The sequence below is a fragment of the Chiroxiphia lanceolata genome, chromosome 1, assembly GCF_009829145.1.
Source record: "Chiroxiphia lanceolata isolate bChiLan1 chromosome 1, bChiLan1.pri, whole genome shotgun sequence".
Classification (NCBI taxonomy): domain Eukaryota; kingdom Metazoa; phylum Chordata; class Aves; order Passeriformes; family Pipridae; genus Chiroxiphia; species Chiroxiphia lanceolata.
In genome coordinates this window covers 4359650-4378885 of record NC_045637.1, presented here as the reverse complement: position 1 = coordinate 4378885, position 19236 = coordinate 4359650, and the positions used below count along the sequence as shown (strand labels likewise).

The window sequence follows — 19236 nt, the reverse complement described above, 5'->3', positions numbered from 1 at the left end:
TTGTGCGGGCCCCGAAGGGGAGAAAATTATTTGAACCTGATGTGTCCCCTTCGGTCCTTCTAATGCTGCCAAGCCCACCAGGCTGCAGATGCTTTTCCACCTTCGCTCCCTCCTCCATCTGCCAGGAACTGCGGATCCCACCCTGCGCTGAGCCAATCCCCAGGACCTCCTTGGACGGAGGCAGAGGAAGCCGCCCACATCACCCCGAGGATCCCCCTATTGTCTTCCTCACTCCTGGGAAGCACCGATGACACAGCCAGGGCTGGGACTGCGTGAGCTAGAGGGAGGGGAGGAACCTCAGACGGGATACAGGGAGCGGGAAGGACCCGCAGCGCCGTTTGGTTTGGCAGCCCCGCACAGACAATAAAAGGTCAGGCTGCAGAGAAGCTTGTTTTGTTTTTTTACTTCCCTGGCTTTTGTTCAAGGCTGTGTCCTTAAGGACGGGGATTCTCTACGCCGGTGGCAGGCTGAGAGCACGGGTGGGCGGCTGATTCTTTGACTGGCGGGGTTTTTTTAGTGTGGAAATTATTTTGCTTGAGCACTGGCTGCGAGAAGAGAAGGCTGGGGGGGGTATGAGTTCAGGGAGAGGGAGTGGTGGAACTGGGCACCAGGATCTGGCGTGGTCCAAAATCTGAAGCATCTTTCCTGAGGCATCTTCTTTTTCACACTTAAGTTTTAGGGGTTTCCAGGGGACCCAGAAGATCAGGAATTGAAGCACCCATTATAGAGGAAACTGCACTAGTGGAATAAAATGAGGACAAACAGCCCCAAGCAGAGGCTGTGATGAGGCAACAGGAGGGTCCACATGGAAATAGGCACATGGGTTTGATGGTGTGGTTCAGTGGCCTCAACAGAACAGCTGCTTCACCGTTGATTTTGGGTAGATTTTGATGTTTTAGAAATAGCGCTGTGGTTTCCTAATCTTTTCACGGGAGGAACAGCTTCCTAAAGTTGTGCACCCTAAAGCTGTGCTCCCTTCACTGAAAGGGTGGTCAAACATTGGAATAGACTGCCCAGGGAAGTGGTGGAGTCAACATCCCTGGAAGTGTTCAAAAGACATGTAAATGTGGTACCTGGGGACGTGGTTTAGTGGTGGACACTGTGGTACTGAGTTAATGGTTGGACTTGATGATCTTAGAGGTCTTTTCCAACCTTAATGATTCTGTGATTCTATAATCACACCCTGCCTGATCCCTACTGTCCCACAGCCCGAGGGTCAAGGACCACAGCGCACTGCTGTCCCACAGGAAGGGTTTTTCAGGGTTACTGTGCCTGTGCCTCTCCAACAGCTCGTCAAGGTGAGTTCAGGTCTCACCTGGTGTATCCTGCCAGGCTCCACACAACCATCTTCTCTGCTTGGCCACTGTGCACAGAGACACAGTGAGCCCTCCTGAGTTTAGATGCTGCCATTATATCTGTCTTCTACTTGAATTTCCTAAAAACAAAATAAGAAAATCGGTTCTTGGATGTAGAGCAGCTGCTTCAGGCTCAACCCAAGCAAGACTAGAGCTCAGTTCCTTGGGAAGTGCAAAGGCCCTGATGCATGGGCCTTTCTTCTCCTGCTCTCTGGGCCTTTCTTCTCCTGCTCTCTGGTACCCCTGCTAACATGGTGCTAAGCCTCAGGAGCCTGCTGAGCAGCTCAACTGCCTTTGTGGGCCAGACACGTCTAGGAGTGATGTCAGGCTATTAATAACAGGCTGATTGTTAATAAAAACAACCTGATCTAAAATCTGATTCGGGATCATAAGCATAAGAACAGAAACATAAAGAACAGAAATGTAAAAAATGCAAGTCCATGTGGTTTTATGGAAAAGGATCTTGTTGTACCAACTTGACTTCTTTCCTTTAGATCCCAAAGTTGGTCCATAAACATAAGTGCATATGCAACATCCTTGTAAATATTAGAGTTGTACAGCGTGGCATTCCAGTGAGGGGAAACAAGCACCACACATCAGTAGAGCATGTGTTAAATGAGCTAAGAGTTGGCTGTCTGACAGATCTCAGAGAGTGGTGATCAGTGGGGAATCGCTGGGGCCTGGATCTGCTTCTACAGTGGAAAATCCTTGGCCCAAAGCCGTGCAGCCTTCTTCACCAGTGAGCTGGAAATAAAGGTGGAATTGCTCCCAAGGAAGCTGGGAGGGGACAAAAATTATGTGGGAAAAGATAGACACCCACAAGGACCAGTCAGTCTCTCTTACTACAAAGACATTAAATAAAATCATAGAATCATAGAATCATTAAGGCTGGAAAAGATCTCTAAGATCACCGAGTCCAACCATCCAGCATCAGCATATTCACCACTAAACCATGTCTCCAAATGCCACATCTACCTGTCTTTTAAATACCTCCACTGATGGTGACTCCACCATTTTCCTGGGCAGCCTGTTTCAGTGCTTGACTGCTCTTCCCCGTGATTCTATGAAACTGGGTACAATATATAGTTCTGGTGTCCACACTTGGGAGAGGATGCTGAATTGTCTATGTGGGGAGCAGGCAGTCTGGACATAATTCCCTCTTGGTAGCCATGGACACCATAACTGTGACAGAAGGAGCTGGAGGAAACACGTGCAGTGTCTGGAGAAGGTACATGCCCTGAGGGAAGTATCTCTCTGGAGTCTCAGTCAGTGACCCAGTTTTGCACTCTATGAGCTATAAGGTGCCCTTTTCTTCTCTGGGATTGTCATAGGACTACAGGATAATTCAGGCTGGAAGGGACATCAGGAGGTCTCCTGCCCAAAACAGGGCAGCTGTGGGGGTCAGCCCAGCTGCTCACAGCTTTATCCTGAAATATTCCCAGGATGGAGACTGGAGATAGAACAAACTGGGGAGCTGCAACGAGAAAGACTAGACTTTGCTTCCCAGATGTGTCATTTGGCTACAGCTGGGGGAGTTACAGATGTGTCTCTCTGCATTACCCAGCTGTGTTGTCTCCTTCAACCTGGCAGATTTGCAACCCAGATAGAGCCCCAAAATGTTCAGCCCTGGGATTTGGCAGCGTCAGGTGAGTTTTCACGACAGCCCTTTATCACAGCTCTTGTTCTGAGTGCTGAGCATCCATCCACTAAAAACTTGAGCCTTGAACGGGGCCCCCCAAAACCAGCTTGGCCATTCTTCCCTGTCACCCACGGCTGCCTGAGCGCTGCAAAACAAGCTGGCGTTGTTTGCTTTAAAGATCAAAGCTCATTTAAATGCATTGCTTCTCCCTGTCTCCACCTGATATCCAGACGAGATGCCCCGGCTTAGGTGAGTCAGTGCCTGGCTGAAGTCAGCCGCAGTTATCTCTGCGAGGCGGGGGCAGCTCTTGCGTCGTGCTTCTCCCAGCGCCGAGCCGTCAGGTCTCTAATCATCTCCCGCCCCCGGCCCTTGGACCGAGCCCCGGCTTGGCCGTGACACGTCCCTGGAGGCTGCCCGGCTGCTGTGGGAGAGCGGCGCAGCCTCCTCTGCTCTGCGAGCCCCAAGGCAGATGTTGCAACAGAAACCGGCACCTGCAGCCAGGGAAGGGCATTTTCCACAGCCACTGCTTCTGCGGGGAGCTCCCCGGCTGCGTGCGGCACATGCAGCTCTCCAGTGGGATGCGGGAGAAGCTGTCAGTTGAGTCTTTTTTTTTTTTTTTTTTTTATTTTTTTTTTTTTTAAATTTTTTTTAGGGATGAGCTGACGAAGCTCCAGGTGGCTGTTTGGCAGTCACGCTTTCTCCTCAGTTGCTGACGCCGACAGCGAGTGACTCAGCCCTTTCCAGGCTCCCTGAAAGCTTCTTCCCCTCCTGCCGCTCAAATGTTTGCTCTCCCCAGCCTAAACAGATTCTGCCTGGAGGTGCTGCCCGGCCAGCGGCTCAGGCAGGGAAGCACTGCTCCTTGCTGTGGTCATGGCACAGAGCAGGGAATCTGCAGGACGCCCTTTCTGAACCGTGGAGATGGTCCCGTGAATCAGGGCAGAGTCCTTCCCCTCCTTGTTCTGTTCCCAGGGAAAGCTCCCAGGGCAAACCCCAACCCCCGGCGATCGGCGCTCCTGTGCCTTTGCCGAGCAGTGCCTGATGCCCCGCTTTTCAGCTATATTTGTTGCAAACATTTTAATTTTCCTCCCAACCCAAGTGCATGGGAGTTTCCAGATACCTCATCAAGAAGAAGGGCAGAACCTCCCACCTCCCTGTGCCTCGTGCCCAGACCCACAGAGTCCCCCAGATCCTGGGGGGAGATGAGACCTTCACCCCTGCACAGGTGATGGTGCAAGACTCCCTGGGCACAGAGGGAAGCTGGAGGACCCTTCAGGCAGCAGGATGTCCTCAGGTGGAGGTGTTGCCAGAGGGCTGATCCCAAGCAGGTTGATGGGAGCAGCGATGAGAGTTGCGCTGTGCCCAAGGAGAGCCAGAGCTAGCTATGACAGCCAGCAGCAGTCCAAAACAAGCAGGAAAAGGTTTCACCATGGTTCAGCATGTAGCAAACAAGGAGCAAAGTGGCCCTCAGAAAGCATTTTTTTATCCAGTCTCACGAGCCTGGACTATGGCTGGCAGAGACTTTATTGAGACCCTGCAACCTCTGCTTCCATGGGCCTGTGGAGAGCTGGAATGCTGAGGTGGGTTAGTAACATGGACAGAGTGGGCTGTGAGCCATGGGTCATCTCCCAAGGCTTTGGATGTGTCCAGTGTGCATGTCTCTGTGTGAGCTAAGAGGTTGGGGTCCCTCTGTCGTTGTGGAGCTCCGGAAGAAGTCTCCATGCCAGGATGAGATCAGTCCCTCCTGAATCGATTCTCAGGAGTGTTGTCTCTTGATCTCTGATGACTGGAAAGGGAGTCAGGGATGAGACCACACTGGGGACACCCACCTAGAGCTGGAGGGATCTCACTGATGTTAGTGTTTGCAGGACTGAAGGCATTGCAATACGGGGCTGTGATGGGGCTTGCAGGTACCAACATTGTCTACTGAGAATGGGTTAAGGCACCATGGCACCAGTTGGGAAGAGATCATAGAATAGAATCATAGAATGGTTTGGGATGGAAGGGACCTTAAAGATCATCTTGTTCCAATCCCCAGCCATTGGCAGGGACACCTTCCACTAGACCAGGTTGCTCAAAACTCTGTCCAACCGGGCCTTGAACACTTCCAGGGGTGGGGCATCCACAGCTTCTCTGGGCAGGTCCCTGAGTGGCCAACTTAGACCTTTCCATAAACCCCTTACTTTATGGACTTTCTTCGGGAGGGCAGGAATCTGTGCATGCAGTGGCAGCAGCCTAACATGGAGACCTGGGATTTGGCCTGCACAGGGGTGCACGTTGTTCGGTGACGGAGAGCAAGGAGGAATGCAGGAGGTAGGAGACAGCGTGTACAGGCAGGAGCGTGGGTGGGTGTTTCTCCAGAGCACACGTAGTGTTCAGCAGTCCCCCTGGCCCTCCTGGTGGAGAGGTGAGGCAGCAATTAGGCTGATTGAAGGCCCAGTTGCTTCTTGCACAACGGCAGAGGCAGTGCCCCTTGCAGCTGTGTGGTTCAAAGCCTGTGAGGAGATAAAGATCTGCCTTGCTGAACACTTGGGAATTGCTGGGGGAATCCAAGGACAGCTCTGGCCACACCACCCAGCTTCAAGTCTACCCTCTTCCAAGCTGGCATCTGGCTTAAAAGCCTTCCTGAGCCTTCAGCAGCACATGGGGAGTTTCCTCCCCCTTCTCTCACCCGACTCTGTGTAATGACTTGGGAAATCACAAAATTTGTGTCAGCTTTCCTTGCTTACCAGCCTGTTCATGTAAGATCCGTCTCCTCAGCCACCACGGAGACTCTGGTCTTCACCTTCCTTAGTCATGGGGGGCAGAGTTAAAAACCCAATTGATTTTATGAGCAAAGCCTGTTTTCATGTCTGACAGGTGGTCTGTGCCAGTGGTGAAGCACTTACCAGATGGGGTAGAGTGTGAGTAGTCTCCTCTGGGTGTACTCCCAGGTCCAAACAAGGTTGGGCCATGCTCTACAGGATATAGAATCACAGAATGGTTTGGGTTGGAAGCAACCTTCAAGATCGTCTTGTTCCAACCCCCCTGCCATGGGCAGGGACATCTTCCACTAGATGGGGTTGCTCCAAGTCCTGTCTTGAATGCTTGGCATTACAACTGGCCTTGAACACTTCCAGGGATGGGGCATCCACAGCTGCTCTGGGGAACCACACCACCCTCACAGGATATTTCTTCCTAATATCTAATCATCTAAACCTACTCTCTGTCAGTTTGAAGCCATTCTCCCTTGTCCTGTCACTTCAGGCCCTTGCAAAAGTCTTTCTCCAGCTCTCTTGTAGCCTCTTTAGTTACTGGAAGGTGCTCTAAGGTCTTCCTGGAGCCTTCACTTCTCCAGCCTGAACAATCCCCCCATGCACTTTCACCTTTGGCCAGAGTCTCGCTCTGCCTTTGCCTCCAACCTCCTGACAACTCCCATCAGCAGCACCAGGCACACAGGGATGTACAAAACAGTGAACGCTTTTTATTTTGCTGCTGGAGTGTAACCACTGTAATTTCATAAAACTCAAAAAACAGCAACAACAAAAAAGTGATTACTGAAGGCATACATTGTTTTTTCTCCTTTTTACACAAGACATTAAGTAAACAGACAGGTTTCTTTTTAAAAAGGTTATAAAGTGTCAAGATCCTATACCTCATCTGCATATTCAAAGTGATGCTGTCTGATACAAAAAGCATTGGGTATAATAATTTAGCTATGGCTCAGACCAAAAAAAAAACCAACAAAACCAACAAAAAAAAAAGTCATCTGGGCTTAATCTACATACTACTATGATTGCCCAGGGGGTTAAAAAGGAAAATATGCAGCTCTTTGTTGCACAGAAAGGAACAGCAGGGAAGGGGAGAGTTCATTGGGAGATCATCGTCTGAAGAGAAGCCGAGCTCAGTGGAACCCCCCCTTCCCAGGAATGTCTGCTAGAGCCTGTAAGCAGGACCACAGCCAGCCCAGGATCCCCCCACTGCTAAGAAACCAGCCACATTTTTCTCCCACCAGACAGTATCCCATCCAAACCCACCCGTCAAACTGCACCTACCCAGCGCGCTGGAAGCAACTAAGATGCAAGACCTTGGAAACTGCATGGAAGTCACGAATCTCCCTGTGTGCTTTCCCACTGGGACTAATAAAAACCAAACAAATCCAATGAAAAAAAAAAAATAAAAAAACCACTCGTTCTATTGTGGATAGAGGAAGACTCTGCTTTCTCGGGAAATCTGTTCCTCATAAACCTCCTCCTCTGAAGCTCCCAGCCCAAGCACCACAGTGTCAGCCTGACTGCAAGACTCATACCATGAATTTACAAATGCAAAGTCTTCAAATACGTGTCAACAGAACTTTCTCAAATACAGAGCTGGACATTTGTGATGGCCACATTGACTGTCTTACCACCACCACCTCCTCCATGTGCTCCATTGCTATTGGAAAATGAAGAACAGAAGGGATATGTAAGAGCATACGTGTGAGAGGACACAACTAGGAATCCCTGCTCAGATTTATTTCCCCACACAAGGTTCAGCCATGACTGATTGCTGGGTAAAGTCCTAAATCTCTTGTTTTGATGGTTGGGCCATCTCTGCTTTGCCATCCCTTGGGTCTCCATACTCTAGCTACCAGTCTGGAGCCCTGTTCCTGTAAATTATGGAAGGACAGGCGCTTTCCACAGAGGGGTTGAGGGAGTGGATAGGTGTAAGGAAGTATAAAACCCAGTATGAGCCTTTGCTTCTGCAGAGAAGGGCAGGATGAGGTGGCTGGTTTGTAGCCAAAGCCGTGGGGTGTCTGTTCCCTGTGACATCTGCCAGGACACAATGGAAACAAGCAGCAATAAGAGAGTTGGCAAACACATCAGATTTTTAACGCTCTCCTTTCAACATCCTTGGCATCCAAGGTGAAACAAGGATTAACATACAAGGAGAGACCCTAAGACCAAGCCATGAGCCCTTGGCTACTTAGCCACACTGTTGTTGTGTCTACTGAGCTTCAACCTTCCCTCTTGCCCAACTGTCTCAAGACTTTTGTCTTAGGTTCTTCTTTGAGATTTCTAACCCAAATCCCCCTTGGAAGACCACCTAATTTTCCCTTTTGTAACTCACTCTAGGCCGAAACATCGAGGAGCTGGTACCTCAGAGGAAGGAGCCCAAGTCCATATTAAAAAAATCCCCAATATTTCGCAGTCCAACCCAGAGAAACCTTGGATTCAGCCCTCCAGGCAAGGACAGCAGCTCCTGGGCTGCCAAGGTGTCCTGTTCATGGAGCAGCACACGAGGAGGTGACAGTGCATTGAAGGATGGGAGGGGAAAGATACCCATGAAAAAAAAAGAAAAAAAGAAAAAAGTGAGGACAATTAAAGCAGCATGATTTGGGTTTTTTTTTGCCGTGACTCATAGACTGAGGAGTATCAAGATGCCACTCTGCCAGCCAGAGGCGCTCAGGGTTTGGCCACATGGATTGCACTAGGGCAAGGACTGCTTGAAGCTCCCTATTTTTAAGGTGATTGGGTTGATGCTACATAAAGCAAAGCCTGTCCTCCTTGTGTTTGCCCCAAACCAGCCCACCAAGCTGAGGTCTGAGTGAACTCTTGCTCAGGAGTGGCCAAAGGAGGCTGAATTCAAGCCCTTCCATCCCCAGCCTGACTCCACTTAAAGGCATCGTGGCTGGACCACTTGGCAATGTTCCATGTGATGCTCCCACAGGCATGGGTGAGGAAAATTGCATCTCCAAGCCTAGAAAGCAATGGTTCCCACAAGGAAGGACATGGGATTGCAAGGTTTCCTGGCTAGGAGAGATAGGGGCTGTCCCTGTTGTAATGCCAAGCTACCTCCTACGTATGTCCCTGGGGATGAAGCAGCACCTATTTTAGCAGCAGGACAGACTCAGGCAGGAAGGGAATGGTGGCCCGCCCAGGAGGGTGCTCTAACACAGGGTCAGGCCTTTTCATCAGCCCAACTTCTCACTTTTCCCAACAAACACACACCCTTCAACCATTGCTGCCTTTTCCATGAGTCATGGGAACCAACAGCCTGGTACAAGGTAGGAGAAAACTCAAGGGACTGAGGGCTGTCCCACAATGTGGAGGCTTGGACAGGCTCAAGGTGTGTGACATGACAACTCCAGAGCCACGTGTGGAGGGTCCCCATCTCACTTGGCACCACAGCCTATCCCATGGGATGGCCATCCCTGATGTGCAGGGGGGCTGGCTCCCATCAGGACAGAAGTGGTGCTGGAAACTGCTACAAACACCTTCTCTGCCCACCCACATCATGGTACAAAGCTATCCCCTGCCCTTCTGCAGGTACTGAAGGTGTCTCCCCAGCCTTCCTCACCACCTATCCCAAGGGATGAACCCTCTGAAGCAAATGTCTCTGGATATCTACATTTCGGAAGGCACACAAACCTTTGGAGACACCCAACACAGGGCACTGAAGGCATTACAAGCTGGGCAGCCTAAAACCACACAAGGTGGATGACCAGCCCTCCTTGCCTCAATGACTGGGACCCTTTGCAGCTGAGGGTGAGCAGCAGCAAGTCCAAAGGATACCTGGAGCTTCCACTGGGGCACACATGTGCCCTGGTGACAGTGGATGGCAGCCAGCTGGGACCTGGTGGTGGGGATCAGTCTGGGGAACCATGGGTCACCTCTTGGGCTCCACTGGGCAGCGATGGGAGAAAGAAGGGCCAGAGGACGTGCGGAAGACAAACATGGTATTTTTTAGAGTTCTTTTTTTTCCTTTAATTAGCAAATTTCTTTTCATCCTTGTTAAAACGAAAAAAAAACCCCACCCCCTGTGTGCTCACTGCTCCAGCTGCTGCAAGCGTTCAAAGGCAGAAAGCTGAGAGATGTTGAATGTCCCAGCTAAGGGGCAGCTCTGAGTCCACGCCACCAGGGCACACACCGGGGGGTTTTGGGGTGTCAGGTGCCTTGTTACAGATATGGAAAAGGCAGGTGCAAAATTTGGTGATGTGCTCTTGCCAGGCACACCCAAAATCCCCTAGGAAGGATGCAGCCCAGCCCCCTGGCCAGCAAACGCAGTGGTGGAGGACATGGATGTGCCCTGAGATGCACATTGTGTCCCCAGGGCATTGCTCCCAGAACTGGCATTTGTGCTGTGACTCAGGGATGGGGACGTGACAGCAGAGAACCCACTGCCCTGTGCATTGAATTTGGAAGCTATAAGTAGGAGCATCCAACACTTTGGGGGATTCAGTGCTGACTCTATGTTGATCCTGGCAAAGCTGGTGCTTCAAAGCCCTGACACGTCCCCAAGGTCCCCAGTGGCTCTGCCTTCACTGCAGCAAACCCCCAGAGAGCCCCATCTGCAGCATCCCAGCTGGCATTGAGGCAACAGGGGGATGGTGAAGTGGCAGAGGAGCCAGGAGAAAGGGAACAGTGCTGGGGGTCTTAGTTCAGCCCTTCCCATGACCACAAGGCCAGCACTGAGCTAAGAGCCCCTGTCACCCCTTACTGCCATCCCCACCTTCCCCTGAGGCCACTGCACCATCCCCACCTCCCTCCCCGCTGCTGCAGCCCTTATTTATAGGAAAGAGTTGGGAAACAGTTTTTCCAGGGGAGCTCTGGCCCTCCTGCTCCCCCATCCCTTCTAAGCTGGCACAGCTCTGCCTGCATCACCCCAAACCAAGCACCCTTCACCTGCCCCTCTCAGTCCAATGGGGAGGGGAGAGGGAGGAGGAGGAAGGTGATGAAGAACTGTTGCACGAGCTCATTGCCTACTAATGCCAAGAGTCAATGGGCAGCGCTGCCTTCCTTCCTTGGGGTTGCAGCTGGAGAGAACAGCCTTTTCTGGGGCTGTGCTGTGGGTGCTGGAACACACTGATGATGCTCCCTGTCCCCCACCCCAGCCCTGGCGGTGGTGGGGGGAGCGCAGGGCTGGGCAAGGGGGTGACGGGGTGGGATGTGTGCGAGTGCCCGGGTGTCTGTGTGCACGGGTTTTGGCAAGAGGTCATTGAGGTTACATGATGCAGCATTTGTTCTTGTGGTTGTGAGGGTCCTTAAATCGGAGTCTCTGCTTTGGTCGGTATTTTTCCAAGTATGTCAGCTGCTTGCTGTTGATGGCTCCTCTGCGCTTCCTGTGGGGACAGAGAAGGGGCAGCATGGTCAGTGGGGTGGCAGGAGACCTCCCCATCCCAAACCATCCCTGTCAGGTTGCTGAACTCCCCCTGCCTGGAGCAGGAAGGGATTTTGGAGGATGAGGACACATGCATCCTTCAAGGATGGAGAACAGGCACTCCCCCAGTAGCTTTTCTCTCTCATCCGCTCTGGAAGTCTCAGAACAATGGAGATACTCTCATGGAGAGCTGGGGAGGAAACACGTGGGGCAGAAGTGGTGACTGCCAAAAGCCCCCCAGGGAGGCTCCCAGCTGCTGTCACAGCCTCCTGCAGCCCTGATCCAAAGGTGCACAGTGCTGATTGCAAACATCTCCCTTTTCTTCCCCCGAAAGGAGAGAAAAACAAAAACCCAAAAAAACCCCCTGGGACACATCAGATCTCTCTGTTCCCTCACAGAGGGGCTGTTTTCTCCTCCAGCAATGAAACACCACCCGACTTACTGTCGGATGAACTGGATGGCATCTTCATACTTCATCCCGCTCTCGATCAAGGCCAGTGCAACAAGGACAGGAGCACTGAAAGGCAAAGGCAGTGGTGGTCACTCCTCAGCCATGCTGACATCACATCATTTAAAGTCCAAGGAGAAGCTCAGGCAGCTCAGAACCCGCCCTGTATTCCAACACCTATTCCCATTCAGATTTCACAAAACCCTGCTCAGAGGGGGACTGGGGAAGGGAAGGAGCAGCGCAGGCATGGTTTTAATAAGGTTTCACAAAACTCTGCTCAAAGGGGGACTGGGGAAGGGAAGGAGGAGGGCAGGCATGGTTTTCCCTCTCCTCTCTGCACGGGTGGGGTGGCAGGAGGGATGTTCAGCTCGGACTCACCGCCCTAGCCCAGCCACACAGTGCACAGCCACGCAGCACCCGGGGTCCTCGCAGAACTTGGTCTTCAGCAAGTTGAGCCAGTCTTCCACTATCTTGCTGGGAGGAGGTGCTCCATCATCAAAGGGCCAATCCTGCAAGGTCGGGGAAGAGAGAAACACTGTCAAGACTCTCAGGGGTTGTTTTTTACTCAGGGTGATGGTGTTTGGGCTCTTGGATGAGCGTGTCAGGAACTGGGCTCACAGCGCAGCTCTGTGGGGCTCTGAGGCACCACCTGGCACACAGGAACTCCCTGGCTGCATTAGCTCAGTGTTTGAAGCCATGCAAGTCCAGGTCTGGGGTCTTCCCATCTCCTATGGACACGTTCAGTTTTTGGGAGCACCCACAGGATCTACAACACAGTCCCCATGACCCCCCTGCCTCTGCAGACCAGGATGGCCACACCCTGCACCCTCCCTATTAAGGTGACCTCACTGAGCTTTGGGGCCACGTGCCCTCCCCCCCCCCCCAGGCTTCAGGGTATTGTAATGCTTGAGCCAACCCACCCTGCACAGCCTGTGCCTGTCCTGCAAGGCCACCTCCTCCCCACAGTGCCAGCAAAGCACCACTTCAGCCACGAGTGCAGGTCACCAAGCTTGCATTGGGGAGGACACACCACACCATGGAATGGCTTGGGTTGGAAGGGACCTCCAAATATCACCTAGTCCAACTTCCTGCCATCGGCAGGGACACCTTCCACTTAGACCAGGTTGCTCAAAGTCCCATTTAACCTGGTCTTGAACGCTTCCAGGAATGGAGCATCCATCACTTCTCTGGGCAGCCTGTGCCAGTGCCTCATCAATCTCACGACAAAAACTTTCTTCCTTATGTCTATCTAAACCTGCCCTCTGTCAGTTTAAAGCTGTTCTCCCTCGTCCTATCACTCAGTCTCCATGTCAAAAGTCCCTCTCCAGCTCTCTTGCAGCCCCTTTAGGCACTGGAACGTGCTCTAAGGTTTCCCTGGAGCCTTCTCACCTCCAGGCTGAACACTCCCAGCTCTCTCAGCCTGTCTCCATAGCAGAGGTGCTCCTGCTCTCTGGTCATTTTTGTGGCCTCCTCTGGACCTGCTCCATCATTCCAGCATGACTTGGTGACTGCCACCAGCTTTAGAAGCTGCTTGGGATTCCCTGTGGCACATGGAGGAGCTATAGGCACAGGAAGCATCCAACCACTCAGTGAGTGTGCCTGGGACAGGATCCCTGTACATGTAGGGTGACTATGGCTGTGAGTGCTGGCACACAGGCATGCTACAGCAGTCAGGCCTCAGCTGGCTTGTGCTCTATTCCCTGAAGAAAGGGATGGGATATATAGGCATAGTCTAAATATAGAATCACAGATTCATTAAGGTTGGAAAAGCCCTCTGAGATCATCAGTTCCAACCATTAATCCAGTACTGCCAAGTCCACCCCTAAACCATGTCCCTAAGTGCCACATCTACGTCTCTTAAATCCCTCCAGGGATAGTGATTCCACCAATTGCCTGGGCAGCCTGTTCCAATGGTTGACAAGCCCTTCAGTGAAGAAATTTTTCATAATATCCAATTTAAACCTCCCCTGGTGCAACTGAAGGCCATTTCCTCTTCTCCTATTGCTTGTTGCCTGGGAGAAGAGACAGGACCCCACTCAGCAACAATGTCCTTTCAGGGTGTTGTAGAGAGTGAGAAGGTCTCCCCGAGCCTCCTTTTCTCCAGGCTAAACACCCTCTGCTCCCTCAACTGTCCTCATAATTCTTGTGTTCCAATATATATAGATATAGATGTGTCAAATACATATACCAAGATACATATATATAAAAAAATTATATATAGATACACCAAAAATGTATATGCCAAGATATACATATCTCAAATATGTATACAGATATATGTGATATAGTTAAATATAGAGATATATATGTAGCTACATAGATACATCTGGCTATAGATGGCTGGGATATAGATATCTCTCTATATGATTTGCCTTATATGGTTTCTATATGGTTATAGAAACTTTGATATACAAGCTATTTAGTTTCTATACAGTGTCTTATATAGTTTCTCTAACTCCCTGTATAAAAAATATCCTAGATACAAATATATCTCTGTGTAAGAGATGTATAGAGGTACATATATCCTAGATATAGAAACTCAGATTGGAGGACTCCAGTTAGAAATGGGGTAAAAGGCAGAAAATTTGGCGTGTGAGCAGATATGATCTCCACCATATGAATTCTGTAAGTAGGATACAGCTATCTTTATAAGATATCTTCTATAGAGATAGTGCATCTATACCTAGAGACATCTGTATCTGCAGAATCTGTATCTACAGAGATACAGGGTAATCCACCTATATCCCTGAGAATCTAGGATATAGTTTGCTCTCTCTCTAGGATATAGATTATGCAGAGAGAGCTATATAAAGAGGACCTACACAGAGCGGACCACCCCAGGAGACATGAGGCACTTCCAAACCCTTCCCTAAATAATGAGCAGAGCCTCACTTTCCAGCTGGAGCTGAACTCCCTGGCAGGGCAATCACGCCTGACATCATCTCCAATTACTTATCAGCCATGATGCAGCCCAGGCAGCTGCCTGCTCTGCCTTTCCCAGCCTGCTGCCTGCTCCCTTTCATCCCCGCAGCTGCACCAGCCTGCTGCTGGGAGAGCACAGAACCCTCCCACCACCCCCCCAGGATAAGATAATGCCAGGGGTAATGGGAACCACGCGCATCTTCCACGTGGGATCAGGCACTCTCATCCCTGGATGCTTTAGAGCCTGAGCAACAGGCAGGGAAGGCAGCTGCCGACTCAGCCGGATGAGTCACAGTTTCGGGTGCGTGGGCAGCACTTCTTTTTTTAAAGCACCAGCCTCATCTCAGCTCAGCTGGCCTTCAAACTCTGCTCCTGGGCGAGCGTGATGCTGCTTTGGTCTCTCAGGGTGCTCAGAAATCTCGAGAGATGAGATATTTAAGCACCATCCTGCTGCCCACCCACCATGACGGTGATGCCATCCTTCTCCAGGGGGGTCTTGTCATAGGTCACTTCACACACTCGCACAACCGTGGTGGCACCGTATTTCTTCAGGTCCTGGGGAAGGAAGGAGAAGGAGAGGTCTGAATAAACCCTGCCAGTTGCACCCCAGTTAACCCCAACATATCCCAGCCCTGCTATGACCACACAGACAACTATGGACCTTAAAGTTATACCATGCCCCATCTCTGAACCCTAGAGTAAGCCCCCTATGGTTCATCCAGCCTGGGAGGTACAAGGAAACATGAAATCTCAGGACACCAAACTCAAGTGGCCACAGTAGGATTTTCAATCAGCACCTTCATGACTCCTTGGAGTCACAAGTGCCAGTGGGGAAATTTATTTTTAAGCCCTGACAGCCACACCAGCAGAGACATCACACCCCAGGCAAAGAAACATCCCCAACACGGGTGCAAGTTCCCTGAAGGAGGAATTATTTGTGCCTGTTGATGTCACGCTCCTGCTGCAGAAATGGCAGAAATGCAGGTGGGAGGTGGCTGGGGGGGTCATAGGACACCCTGCCGATCACACTCAGCATCTCACAGATGGCTCAGGGCCTCCTTCCCAGCCTCGCTGCTGTATCCCATCATCGCTCCAACACACTGCAGGCTCAGGCGTGGGATTTGGGCTGTTTCCAGCATGGCTTGTTGCCCGGCACAAGGATTGCCCCCAGATTACGTGCCGGTGTACCGACCTCGCACCATGAGATCATCCCTGTCCATGATCCACCCCCTTTGTTCCCCGTGTGAGCTCACCAGACCGTGCTGAACCCCCCGCACGCTCGGCAGCTCAGCCAAAAATCCAAGCAGCCGGAGGAAAGGGGAATTTTTCTCCCTTCCCACTGGTGTGGGACCCACAGTGTGCAGGGTATGGGGTAGCTGTCCCCAGACCACAACCACCTTCCCATGGCTCTCTGAGCCAGTGGCACTCACACAGATGCTGAGCTCCCAGGCAGGACACCATCGCTGGTTCATGCAACACCAAACCCTCCAGCACCACCCAACACACTCTGGGCATTGGAAATACGCTGGGATATTTCAGATGAAAAGTCATTACTGAGGTGTTGGGAGATGCTGGGGATTGTGTGTGTGCATCTACATGCATTGCTGCAAAGCCCCATGACATGATGTCCCAGTGGACTTGGCAGGGGATGCAACAGGAATGGGGAAACTTTCTCCATCTCTACAGTGCCCAAACATCATGCTTCAGGTCCTCCAAAACATCCCACCTCAAAAAGCTGGCAGTGATTATACCCACTGCCTCAGGATGCCACCAGGGGCCGTGGTACCAAAGGGGAAGTGCTGCTGCCTCATTTACACAGGATTGATCCTGGTTGCATCTCAGCATCAGCTTTTAGCCCCAAAAGGTGCAGCTGGACCCCCGTCCCCTGTTCCAGCCTCCCCTCCTTACCTCCAAGAAGGTGTTGAGTGTGGCATTGGTGGGGTTGTGGGTGATGAGGAACCTCATGTTTTTGTAGCAGACCTCCACCGGCGCAGGGCGGTTCATCCGGGCCATGGTGGGACAGGGGGAGGGTGAGGTGCTGCTGACAGCGGTGGGGTAAAAGCCCCAGAAAAGTGTGGCTTGGAGGGGCAAAAAAACCGAAAACAACCCCCTCTCCTCCAGCAACCCCTTAGCGCTTCAAAAATAAAAATAAAACAGGATCGAGAACTCAATATACAGACGTTGTGCAAATAATCCCAGCTCGTGGGAGTGCGCCGGCTTCCTGACACACCGCAAGCCCCCTCCCCAGGGAGGGGGAAAAGCCAGGCAGGAAAAAAAATAATATTAATGATAATAATAATAATAATAATAATTAAAAAAAAAAAAAAAGAAATCCCTTTGCTGTAGTGTCGGTGTCCTCGGCGTGTGTGTGCGACGGTGAGCGGCCACCGCCTCCAGCGCCGCGCGCTCCCGGGCGCTCTAGAAAGGCCTCTGCATATGGGGGGTGGTGGTGGCGGGAGGGTGGCCCCCGTCACGTTACCCCATCGGGGTATGTGGAGTACTTGGGGGCGGCACGGGGGGCCGGGAGCCTACGGGGCGGCGTCGGCGGCGTCCGGCAGCGGTGCCTCGCTGGGGCGATCCATGCACGGGAGCCGTGAATGGTTGAGTCGGAGGGTCGGGATGCCGGGTGGGACGAGGTGAGGGTGGCCGGGTGCTGCTTCACGGGGCGTGCTGCCGGGGGCTGCGGGGATCACAGCTGCTCCTCAGCACCTCCATAAATCCCAGCGGGGAGTGAGGCTGCAGGGGAGGGAAAGGGAAACACTGTGGTGAGAGTGTGCTCCTCAAGGAAGCCCCTGCTTGGTGTGGGTACCTCTGAAGGCACCATCACCCACCACAGCCCATACCAGCATCCCTGATTGCAGAATCACAGAATCAACTAGGTTGGAAAAGATCTCCGAGATCATCAAGTCCAATCTTCAACCCAACACCACCTTGTCAACTAGACCATGGCACTAAGTGCCACATCCAGTCTTTTCTTAAACACCTTCAGGGATAGTGAATCCACCACCTCCCTGGGCAACCCATTCCGATGTCTGATCACTCTCTCCGTAAAGAATTTCTTCCCTATATCCAACCTAAACCTCCCCTGGCAGAGCTTAAGACTGTGCCCTCTTGTCCTACTGTTGGTCACCTGGGAGAAGAGATGGACCCCCCACCTGGCTATAACCTCCTTTCAGGGAGTTGTAGAGAGTGATAAGGTCTCCCCTGAGCCTCCTCTTCCCCAGGCTAAACAACCCCAGCTCCTTCAGCCGCTCCTCACAGGGCTTGTGCTCCAGTCCCTTCACCAGCCTTGTTCATCCTCATCTTCACAGAAGATCACAGATTAGAAAGCGAGGTGGTATTTAAAAATAAAACTGAAATATCATCTGAAGAGCTGAAATAGCACTGGAAAGCCAGAGGAGGTAACCCACAGTTAGACAGAAGGGAAAAGCACATGGCAGGGAAGGGCTTGTTCTCTCTCCTGTGCCACCTAACATCTACACCCACTGGAGGATTTAAGCACCCAAACCACACAAGCCGACCCTGACACCCACCCTGTCCCCCCAGACCTCACCTTTGCGTCCCTGGAAAGCACAGAGAGTATTTCCACCCCAAATGCCTGCTGTGCCCGAAACCAGCTGCCACTGCCCCTAATCGGCCACATGCTCCCGGCGCTGCTCGAGTGGCTCATGTCTACCAAATGCACCTCTAATGCTCTTAGGAGAACTAAGCCGCCTGCAAATGAGCTTTCTTGGGGAGGGGGGGCAGAGGAGGGAGTCACATGTGTATGATTTCACTAGCTTTAGTGGTGGATGTGTCTCCCTGCTTGCTCATCTGCATCCCCATACCGTCGGCACATCGCTCCCTATAAAGTACTCCAGCTCTGTACCTGTGGCATCTTTGCCTTCAAGGATGGCAACAGGAAGAAATAAAAAAAAAAAAAAAATAAATCAATTCCCACTGTGGAAACGCCAAAATTCAAGAGATGATGGGCCCTGGGTGGAGGTGAGGGCTCTGCCAGCCCCACTAAGAGCGGAGGGAAACCTGGTGCCTCCCCAGGTCATTACCCACCGGACTCTTGTTTTGAAGCTGGTCCTTCCCCTGGTCAGAGGCTGCTTAGAGTCTCGTGGCCAGAGCCTCAAAATAGAACATAAGCGCATAAGTAACGCGAGCCAGGCCAGCAGGCACCCCCTCACCTCTCCTCATGATGCCCCAGCAGACAGAAACTTTCCCCTCTGGATTGTTTTACTCTGATGTAATGAGACAGGTGGGATCAGGGAGCTGAGCTGAGCACTGACCAGCTCATCACAGCACCTGGGTGCTGACAATGGGATCCTCCATGCCTGAGCAGCATTTACAACCTCCTCGCTAGCTCCTGCTTCTCCAGTGGCACCCAGGAATGAAAATGTCAAATAACAAAGGGGGAAAAAAAGCCAGGTGAGGATTCAGGGGAAGCACAGCTGCTCTGCTGAATGTGCCCAGTCTGGCTGCTAAAATCATGGACTTTTCCCATCAACCATGTTCCATCACTCCTGACTCATTTTTTTTGCCCAGAAAAAATGGGGTAATGCTACTCCAGAGCCCTGCAGGGATATTCTTGCAAAGTTCAAACCCTACTTAGGCTGCAGGGGATGAGTGGGACATTCTGGGGGCAAGTTTCCAGTTCCCATTGAGGAAATCAGATTTTAGCAGCTGATGGAGGCAGAAAGCTTGGCTGAAGGACGGGAGCAAGGCAGGACCTGCCTTCCAGCAGCACTTTAGGTGTGATTCAGAGCAGA

The 19236-nt window shown here is 51.8% G+C and overlaps 1 protein-coding gene across 2 annotated transcripts in view; it reads right to left on the bottom strand.

The window, feature by feature from the left end:
• Positions 1–6432: 6432 nt before the first annotated feature.
• PTP4A3 (protein tyrosine phosphatase 4A3) overlaps positions 6433–19236 on the bottom strand; it is a 42683-nt gene continuing 29879 nt past the window's right edge. For both annotated transcript variants that reach the window (XM_032696162.1, XM_032696154.1), the window contains exons 2-6: positions 16388–17215; positions 14942–15034; positions 11936–12066; positions 11552–11626; positions 6433–11071 (exon numbers count right to left, since the gene is read on the bottom strand). In XM_032696162.1, the coding sequence (XP_032552053.1) occupies positions 10954–11071; positions 11552–11626; positions 11936–12066; positions 14942–15034; positions 16388–16492 (522 nt within the window). In that variant the 5' untranslated portion in view covers positions 16493–17215 and the 3' untranslated portion in view covers positions 6433–10953. The remainder of the gene's footprint in view (positions 11072–11551; positions 11627–11935; positions 12067–14941; positions 15035–16387; positions 17216–19236) is intronic.